This window comes from Plasmodium inui, assembly GCF_000524495.1.
Source record: "Plasmodium inui San Antonio 1 unplaced genomic scaffold supercont1.61, whole genome shotgun sequence".
NCBI lineage: Eukaryota > Apicomplexa > Aconoidasida > Haemosporida > Plasmodiidae > Plasmodium > Plasmodium inui.
Window position 1 is genome coordinate 1 of NW_008481895.1, and position 11,344 is coordinate 11,344.

Consider the following 11,344-nt stretch of genomic DNA (forward strand, 5'->3'; position numbering starts at 1 on the left):
TTGTGAATCGTGCATACGTTTATATTATCCTTGGTATTGGGCCTGGAAGTAGTTTCTTCCTCATTTTTTCGAGTTGCACAACCGTGTATATATTACTTATGCTGAGTCATTAGACCCCTTATATGGGCCGGAAGGTTTTCCTTAGAGAGTGGTGTCCTTTTATTTGATGTTTGGGATATTCATTTTGGCATACATCTGGCTTTGGCCTGGGGCTCAGAGTTTGTTTTTTCTCCTGGGAGTGACTAGATGTTGCCTTCCTTTTTTATTTTCGTCTTGTCTCATACTTGCCCGGTTCCATCTGAGATGTTAGGAGGGTTGAGTTGTCCCTTTTGTTTTCTACGGTTTCTTTTATGTTTTTCCTGGAATTTTTTGCAGGGAGGGTGGTGGGTACCTTTTTGCTTAGTTATAGCTCTTGGGGGATATCGTACTTTTGGAGGTGTTTTTTGTGTGTTACCACGTTGCCTGGGGTGTCTGTGTCATTAGGGGTTTTCATAACTTTTGCTTTTTGTCATTTTTTTGGGATCTAGGCGTGTGTTTCTGCTGTGGGGGGATTTAGAGAAGTTAGTCGTGTTTTTTTTTAGGTCTGTTCAATCAGTGTCTCCTTTCCTTTGCCTTCATCTATTTCGTCTGTTGGAGAGCTGTTTGTGTTTATCCGTCTGGAGGGCCGAGTTAGTTCTTCTCTCATGCTTGTTCAGTATGGTTAGGTTCGGGGGGGATTATGCTCTCTATTCTTCCTGTTGTAGTAGGTGGTTGTTTGCTGGGAGTTTCTATCTATCTTTTCTGGTTGGGGGGGGTCCAAGGGTGGTTTTTTTCTCTTCCCCCTGCGGGTTTAGGTTTTGAGGCTTCGTGGATTTGTCCGCTGCCGTTTCGCTCTCTTCGTGCTTGCCGTACTGTGATTTGTGTGAGCTGGGTGTGTTCGTGTCTTGGTCATGCTTATTTATCTATCTTTTAGGTTTCGCTTATTGATTTAGATTTTTATTTCATTTTATAATTCTTCTTTCTCTGTACTTTATAGTGTCATTTTCTAAATATCTCCTCTCATAGGATTAGACCCTGCGCCTGACTCATGGGAAGTTTTAGAGTTAGTCCAGATATTCCCTACTCGTGCTGCTTAGGAAGGCTCCGGTCATATACTGGTTTTCTAGGCTGTCTATACCCGTTGGGGGGGCGGGGATGGCTTTTCTCTACTTCTCTTCTCAGATGGGTCGTGTCTTTCGTGATACTGTTTCTTCTGCTATTTACTCTGTGATATCTGGATTGTCTCCTGGCTTCCCTGTAGGTTGCCTGTTACTTTTTCCTGTCTTTTCTTTTTCTTATCTCTCCAGTTAATGAGTTTTTTAGTTGATTTTGTACCTAATCCTTTCGGAGGGAGTTCTGAGGTTTCTGAGGGGGTTTCGTTCAGTATTCGGGGGATACTTTCTTTTTGACTTGTTTGGGTTAGTAGGGCATATGGCTCGCCTGAACCTCCTTCGTACTTTTCAACACCCGTGCTGTGTCCCCTTTTCTGGACTTGGCGTGGCGTTCTGTTGTTTTAGTCCTCGGCTGCTGATTCCAGATTTTTATTCATTGGGGGGTTTTGATTCTGGGTTTGGTCATTTACTCCTTAGGGTTTTTTAGCCTGTTAATGCCTTTATTATACTTTGGGGTATAGATTGCTCTTTCTGTATATAGGGGGATTAAATTCGTCTCATCTTCTAGAGCCGTTTGCCCTGGTAGTATCTTGAAATCTGGTGGGGATTCGTCCTGTCTCGACTTCATTTTTGTTCCTTTTCTGATACTAATTTCTCCTGTCCGTGGTAGGGGAGAGACAGATTGTACCTATTAAAGCACAAAGTCTATATCTCTGATTTGGCCTTTCCATGGTGGGTGTTTTTTTCCTGTTTCTGGTCGGTTCTGCCTCTTATATACCCTAGGGGTTATCAATAAATCTTTTAACCATTATATTACTTCGGTGGGGGATTTTTGTTGTTCCTTGTCTATTTATTCCTTAGGAGATTATTATATTCCGGTTTATATCATCCCTCTTATTTTGGGTTTGAGCAAAGAAAATGTGTTCAGCCTGGAATATCCCTCATCCATTCATTTGAACAGGAATTCTCCTTCCTGGAGGATGGTATACGCGGAGTCTGATTAGGTTGAGAAATATAGTTAAGCTTCTAGGGTGGTTAATGAGGTCTACAACATTTCACGAACTTGTGTGTGATGTTCTCTTAATTAATCACATCGACTAGCACACAATACGTTTATAAAACTACTTGACTTATTATTATGGGAAGGAATTCTCCTATTATCTTTCAGAGGTCTATATAGATTTACACTTAAAAGTCAATTAAAAACCATATCACCGCCAGAATTATCATGTATTTAGTCACTTTCTTTCATTTTTCATAAGAATTTCATAAATTTATGGTGGGGGAGGACGTTTTTATAGGATAGGTGCTCATTCCAATATGGGAATATTCGCATTGTATATGCTTATACTTCCTTATGCATATAAGCGGTTATGAATACCAGTTAATATTCTACACCCTCCTGGGATTAATAAGGAGACGCTGGTTGGAGGATTTTCTATAGATTTAGATACAGATAAAGAAGAATTCAAGGTATGACTTATTATACTCCATGGTCTTGGCACAAATTCAAAATATTATCTGTTCTTATTCGTTTGGTTATATTTCAGAAAACATGAAACCGTCGATTTCATATGTCCATTCTGTAAGAGGGAAAGGGGGGCTGCAGACATTACTCCTTAGGTGTTACCCCCATTGTGTTTTTGAGTTTTAGTCTCTTGGGGTCAGTGCCTAGTCCTCATCCCCTGAGCAGTTTTGCCTTTATTTTGTCCTTCTGTCTTGTTTGGTCCGAATATAGTAATTAGTTACCTTGCTTTTTAGGCATTTCCACCTGGACCGTCATGTTTATATTTCCACTGGCACGTGGTTTATTCAGAGGGTCCTATAAAGATCTCTGTTCGTTCTTCGCATTAGATAATTTTCTCAAATATGTCAGTTGGATTGGTAGATACATTCTATTATAGTCATCCGCTCCTATAGGACCGTTTCTCCCCTCTCAGGTTAATGATTCCTTATTATTTTTTGTGTATTCCTATTCGTGTTGTTATTCTATCCTTTTGGCTGTTCCCATTTTATTATTATTCCTAACTCTTCATGAGAAATAGCTTGTTCTATATAGTACTATTCCTCTTATAATTTCCAATTTCGCCCTAGGGTATAAGAAGTTTAATCTTTCATTTTACATAATTGTTATATTTTAATGGTATGGCACCGATTTGGAGTTCCCTTAAGAGGAAAATATTACAGATTAAGGCAGGTGTGCAAATCTTCCGTAATCATTGTTTCTTAATAGTACCCGGATAATTATTGAATCTATATTACAATAATATTGAGAAGAAATAATCACAGTCCACGACGTATTACTGTATTTACAATGTTACTTGGCCTATAAAAAGTTCTTCCTATATATAAACACCCTTGGTATGTTGAAACCCTTTTTAGTGATAGTATCCCTCAGTTTCTTATACAGCATGAGTAGCCTTAGGTTTTGTATATGAGTTTTCCTGGAATGGAATTATTTTACAAGGCAGTGTATTGGTGAAATGGTATGATCTTTACAACTCCCGTCCTCCTCAAGGAATTTGACTCTCTAAACCTCTGTATTATCTTAAATAATCTTCCTCCTCACACAGCACTTTTTTACATAGAATATTACCCTTGACAGAAGCTTATCCTCTAAAGAGCTGCTGTAAGGCTAATTCTTACAGTTAATACAAATATACCGCAGGCATCTCGTATTTTCTATATATGTGTAAGGCTTATTGATTCGAACCCCTCCAAGAATACCGCTGAATCCACTCTATTATCTCTTACTAAATATCTCTTTTTAAATTATGGTGCGCCCTGCTTTAAATCTTGACGACTCCACAATAGGGAGTCTGTGAATTTTCCTACTGTTTATGCAGTGATACTCTAGAGAAAGGTTTCCTTCTCACATAATTAATAATGGCCGCGAAAAATTTACTCCTTATATATTAGTCTTCCAAGGAAGTGTATATCCTTCGACTCATTCTATTCTTCAAATAATAGCATCCGTTGGCCTAACTTTTCCATATAAACTTATTCCAGTCATAGTCATAGAACCCGCACGATTATTTTCCTGATATCATGGTTGCCCATCGAGATGTGTTATCTTCAGCCAATAATAGTCTCCAAATAGAAAAAACCGTAAAATATAAACCTGGTGCAGAATAATATTCAGGAAACATGTATACAGTACACAAGATAATACTGGAGGTTTAGACGCATGGTTCATATAATAGGGCTGTATGCTAAGCGTACATTCCACAGGCCCGTAGTCTTGGGGGGAGCGATATTTCTTAAATAATACTACACCTAAATCATTATTCTTCAATTAATCATGTTCTCCAATTAGTCGTATCTAAAACGCTATGTTATGAGGCCTTCACATAAAAGCATTCCTGCGACACTGTACATTACAAACAACCTTTCCGCTAGAATCCTTGCATTGCCCATATGCAAGTATTTCTGACTCTATTGTATTACTCCGGCAATAATACATTCGACAAAGCTATACCGCTTGCACCTGCGCGTAATTAATGGCTTGCTGTTTCCTTTAGAATCTAGTCCTTAATTCTTCACATAATACTATTTCATAGAGATCTATACTAATCAATGACTGGTGTTGTCCAAATAATAGGAACCAAAAGTTGGAACACATAGCCCGCAATTCACACACTTTTGCATTTTCGATGGGCATATTGTAGGAAAATCCTTATCTTCCAAAGGATGGTTCTTGAGAATATCTGTATCCCTCATACAATACTGTATTTTGAATATCACTGCACTGCACAGAATACCATTTCTCATTTCCCCTTCTGTCTACATATCACATGAGTGCAGGGACAATAATTTCTTTCAAATGACTGCGATACAAGCTCTGTCTTAGTTGTAAAATATTTTCCCTTCCCTACAATAACAGCATAACCGGTAAACCTATACAATAATATTCCTGATATCTCTGTGTTCTTTATTCGTATTTACATTTTAGACACATATATACAGTTCATATCATACTATGCCTTATATATTAATGGTACACTATGTATATTTCCCTACTTGATACAGGTGTTTTATTCATACAATATCATCGTAGGGATGGACGACGGATAAAGATAATGATACGGCATGCAGGTTCATACACTTTAAATCATAGTAGTCCTTGTAGAGTAGTATTCATTTTACAATGTTATGCTTAATATATTGATACTCCGCAAACATCCGCACTATTCCTATAATAGTACTCTGGGAATATCAGAACTGGGAGGCAATAAGTAATTTTTACACAATACTACTTCACAAGCCTCTGTACACTTCCTCCAAAGGTACCCTCCTAATAATAGGGGTTTACACATTATACCTCCGTTAATATAATAACACTCCAGGGAGTGGGATGGATTCCGGAATAGGGTGCTTTTCCTATAATAGAAGCCTAAACAGTAGCCCATGAAGTTCCAAGGTTTTCAATAAATCTGGTCTTTCGATATCCAAAGTCCCACCACTATTGTGCACTCCAAGACATCACACTAAGGAGATATGAGTACACTCACAAGACAGTTCTGCTGATCATCTGTAGTTCTTATAGAACTATGCTCTTAAAAGAATGATACTCTGCAGATATCAGCATAGTCCAACCCTTAATACCCACATATAAAAGTACTACGAGAATCTCCGCATTCGTCAACCTGTGAAATGGGGACACATCAATACTTCCTTGGCATATGCCTACGTGGTATATCTAGGTACTTCATAGAATATTACCCTATGAATAATGACACTCCTCGAAAATCAGTATTCTTCACGCAATAATACTGTTAACATTACAGTGGTTTTGGCATAGCTGCATTGTGTAGATAATATGATCTGAGGCTACCTTTGGGATTTGGGGAACCCCGCAATTGATATCATAGTGCCATGAAACCAACATGACGAGTCTTCAAATAATGCTATTCCAAGGACAGTTGTACTCATCAGGACAAACTATTCTGTACATAACACCACTGTTCTTCAAGTAATCGTGCAATTCACACATTCAGGTGTCCCACAGAAGTGTACCCCCCATACGGAGGTAATATGGCAACTTCCACAGGTTGCGTAACGGTGGAACCTCCTCATACTGCAGAAAGCTAAGTCATGAATTCTACACCCTTCTTTACTTTACTTAATAATACGGGATTAACTTTGCCACTCATCAAATGTCCTCGTACCAGCCATATCAGGCATCTTTAGATATGAGTACTATACATACATCCGTAGTATCCCCAGAACAGTACTCCAAGTCATGAATACTCCTTCACCGAATATCCTGTTCAAATGGAAGTATTATCCACAGAACAGTACTTTAAAGATGACGGTACTTCTTGTATTATCGTACTCTCCCAAAAAATCGTACTCCAAGGATACTCTTACTCATAAAGGAGGAACACTCCACAAATCATGCTTCTGCTAATATAATAGCACTGCAGGTGATCCAAATAGCTCGAGTACTAATACCCTCATAGAAGAGTACTATGCAGATTTCCTGACCGCGCTTCATCGAGAATTCATACACATCAGCTGTTTCGAGACAATAGTTATACTGGAATATCCATGGACTTCACAGAATAGGGCCGTCCATGTAATGAAAGCATAAACCCTAAATCCTTCACATACACTAGTACATGCACCAATATACTCGTCACATAATAGTAGTACACGTATATCCGCGCGCAACACTAGCAATGGAAATCCACACCAATATTGTACAAATAATGGTACCCCAAGTGCACTTGCTCTGTTCAAATACTAATACAAGGACGGTGTAAGTACTCTCCACATGTAAGTACTACGAACACCTCGGTATGTTCCATATAGAGTGAACCTCCAGGATATCCGTACCCCTTACACCGATGCGTTCCTCAAATAAAGGGACTCCAGGCACAAGGGTCCTTTTCAGATAACAGTTTCCCAGAACATCCCTACATTTCACATAATACTGCATTCAGAATGTTGGTGAACTCCACAGAATGGCACTCTTCATATATTCACGCTCTTCACATCAAATCTCCACTGCTATATTGCTCATTCTTAAGTAAATGTCCTCCAGGCGGCTTGCAGGGTTCAAACGATTTAGCTTTTCGTACAATACTTGTATAATCCCTCGACGCCCATATAATAATAGTGCTCATACAGACTTTTACTTCACAACCATGGACACTTAATGCATGTTCCACCATCTCATACAGTTGTGCTCTTTATATAAAACTACAGCAAGTATATCTGTCAACTTCATCTCCTGGTGTCATTCATATAATACTATTCCTGAGACACAAATACACCGTAGAAATAATGATACCCCCTGCATGTCAGTACTATTTAAATCATAGTACTCCGAGCACAGTAGTACTCATCCCCATGATGCTGTTTCTTCCATATCAATACTTTGCACACATGCGGACTATTCACATGATACTACTCTGGGAATATCAATACTTGAAGTTAAGAAGTCATTCTCACACAAGGGTAATCTAAGGATATCCCTACACTTGGTAGAGCGGGGCTCCTAAAGTCATGAATCTTCACGCAATGAACCACTCTTAAAATAATAATACTTCAGGGACTGCTACAAGTTCCACACAGTAGTTTTGTGCGTATAATAGAAGCCAAAATCCTGGGCCTTGAATTCGGCATCCTTCAGATAGTTGTGCTTCAGGGACATCCATAATCTGCACACAATTGTTGTCCGTAAATGACAGTACTACACACATATGAGTATACTCACAAAATATGGTTTCCGATTATGCATACTACCTACCGAGGTATTCTATTCAGAAAAAAATGCAGAACAGATATTACGACAGGGCAACCATTAGTACCATTATATGACGATACTACGACAACTTCTGTAATCATCATCATTGCAAATCCATACACATCTGTACTGTGCACGCGATAGTTCGGTTGCAATATTCATACACTCGACGGAATAGTGCTTTCCAAATAATGATCCTACTAGAATATGGATATTTCACACACAGAAGTAGTGTTTACATCTTAGTACTCCTGGCACCCTAGTAGTATCGAAACAATGGTCTCCCTAACATTTCTTAAAGGTTGTACAATCCTGTACTTCATATAATTGGGCGATTAAACTTAAATCTAGACCTTTCACATAATGAAACTTCAAAGACAGGCATGCTCCTCTAAGGACACCATTCCGTATATAACCGTAATACTCCTCAGATGACGGAACATTGGACGGGTGTGGTGAGGTTACACCATAGTACTCTTCATATGAAACTATTACGGGAGCGGTCCTACCCTCCATGGTGTAATAGTCTGAATAGGATAAAGCATGATGCCATATATCTTATGTGCTTCAACATAAATTACTTGACAGTACTATCGTAAGTTTCTGATGCTCCGAATAAGAATGTACCGGGGATATTAGCACTTTGCACCTATGAGTATGGCCTATATCTATGTATTCTTCACACAATAAGACTTCGAGTCATCAATACTGCTATACAACTGTGCACTTCAAATGAAGGTATTATCCAAACAACAGTATTGTTAACATAACAGTATTACTTGTACACGCTTACTCTCCAAAGAATAATATCACAGATATATAGTCGTACTAAAGAAGGCACATAGTGGCAAATAGAATGGTAGCCGTAGTACAATACCACTCCTGGAAGATCAGTAGTCAGGCCAAGAAAGTGCTCTTAACATCATCATACTCCCACAGTAGCAATCCTCTTTATGTAATAGTATTATTGATGACTTCTACAATTTGCCCAATCCTGCACCTCATGTAATGAAGTCATTACACTTACATCAAAACACTTGACATCCTCATAAATCCAACGATAAAGTTATTTCTCGTGATGCACGGTTTCCCATATAACAGTAGTTTCCTTCAACTAACCCTCCACTCGAAACATTAACACACTGGGAGGAAATGTATCCTCTACATAAGAATATTATGCCAAATTTTTCACTCTTCATACAATAGCCCTCCACACATGTTAGAAAGTTATGCCACATATATCCTATCACCCTAATACATCAATTAATACTGCTGTGTCAACTTTTCCACCATCCAGATAGCGGTGTAACGAGCCCATCTGCGATTTCCACATATCAGTACTATACATGTGTGTGTACTCTCTTCATATTGGCATTGCGAATCATGAATAATCAGTAGAGGACTCCGCCATTTAAATAGAAGTATTATCCACACAAGAATACTCTGAACGTAACCGTATTGCTCGTACACACATACTTTTCCATAACATATTACTCTGAATATAATCATATTTCTTATGCGCTAACTCAAAACACATAATGGTACACGTTAGTATGATTCCACAGGAGGTCATGCAGATAACTCATCTACATGGGCGTTCTTATAACAGTGCCATGGGAATCTCGGGATTCTGGACTATTGAGAATCCACACACCTTAGTACGGTTTAAGTAAGGATTATAGAATATTCATGCAATTCAAATAACCCTACTACAAGCTCCTCCAGGAACAGCAGCGTCGTGACAAACAAACATCCGTATCCTGCCAGGAAGGGCATCCGTGGCAGGTTGTTCCCCTGCTGTATGGAAAAGATAAGCATGTAACTACTTTGAGCATATGAGTAGTACGAACACCTCAATAAACTTCCTACAATAACACTCCAGAACATCTTTTCCCTTGACGCAACTCTGCATTTCATTTAACAATGTTATCCCGGTGACACTCCTATTCACTTAATAGTATTCCATGCACATCATGACTTTTAAGGCAATAATACACCAGGGATAAAGGTGCCCCTTCACACATCGGTATATTATTCCTGTTTGCTAATGCTACCACATCCGTATGGTTATGCTATTTATACAGCACATATGTGGCCATCCTGATCATAGCCGAAGGAAAGAAATATCTTTATAATGGCTCCACAAGAAGAAAAAAATAGGTGGATCAGAATGTTAGAAAAGGGAATATTCGAATAAAAAAAAATGACATACAATACAACCTATCAACGAGGATCCTACCAGAATGGCACCTTCATAATGATGTGAGCTCAAGAGACATCTTCACAATAATCGAGGCACAAGAACATCTTCAAAAGGACGAGACAAGAAAACATCCTGGAAATACCAGGAGAAAGAAGAATCTTGATAGAGAAAATCACCCACGAAGGGACATCTTCAGAATGAAGAAGAGAAGGTATATCATCGTAAAAAAATAACACACAAAAAAATATCTTCACGATGCCGCGAGAAAAGTAGAGAAGCGTAGGAAAAAAGGACACACAGGAAAACATCCTCACGATGTCGCGGGAGGAGGCAGCCTCCACATAGAAGAAATGACACAAAAAAATATATTCAAAATACCGCAGGGAAAAAGAATCATCAGAATGTCGCGGAAAATATGTATCCTCATAAGGGAAATGCCTCGCAGAAAAATCCCTGCACGGCTACATCCTAAATAAAGAAACCATATTTATAAATAAGTCAAGCAGAAATATATCATCGATATAACGCGGTAAGAGAAATCTTCGTTAAAGATATGCCAATCGGAGGAGAATTCTCACAATGACGTGGCACGAGAAACCTCATCGGGGCATCCAAATAGAGGGCTATCGTCAGAAAGGGAATGACGCCCAAACAAGAATATTGATAGTGACAAGGCGAGAGAGACCATCTCTATAGGAATGACGAGCAGAAGAATATATTAAAAGTACTATGGGGTAAAGTAAATCTTGGGAAAGAACATACTCCACAGGGAAGATACACTTAACCATGACCAACAGTAAAGGAACAGAACTTCATAGGAATGGAACAGGAAATATCATCCTGAGAAACAGGCTACACACAACAAAATCTTCATATTGACGCAACAAGAAGGATGCAGCTATACAAGAATGTGAAACAGAGGAGCATTATTATAATGACATGCGAGATATAAGCATCCTTAAAGGAATGCCAAACAGAGAGGAAGAATCACAGTACCGCGGTAGGACGGTACACATCACATTGTGACGTGAGCGGACAGCAGCGCAATGACCCGCCGGCAGGGCATCATAAGAATGCAGCAGAAGGAGACATCTTCATGAGAGCATTACACAAGAGAAATCGTCATAAGAATGCAGCAGATAGACGAATTTTCATAAAAATGCCAGGGGAAGTGATATCTTCATAAAGATGCTCCGAGGAATGTCATCATAAACAGACCCTTCAGGAAAATTCCGTGAAGGGGGGGTAGATAGGTGTATC

At 39.0% G+C, this 11,344-nt stretch overlaps 1 protein-coding gene across 1 annotated transcript; it reads right to left on the reverse strand.

Annotated features, from left to right (window-relative positions):
- Positions 1 to 1,600: 1,600 nt before the first annotated feature.
- C922_05364 (hypothetical protein) lies at positions 1,601 to 1,758 on the reverse strand (the record flags this gene model as incomplete). The annotated part of the gene is made up of 1 exon (XM_008820935.1): positions 1,601 to 1,758. A coding segment is annotated over one exon (156 nt), but the record flags the coding sequence as incomplete, so codon positions are not given.
- Between the last annotated feature and the right edge of the window lie 9,586 nt (positions 1,759 to 11,344).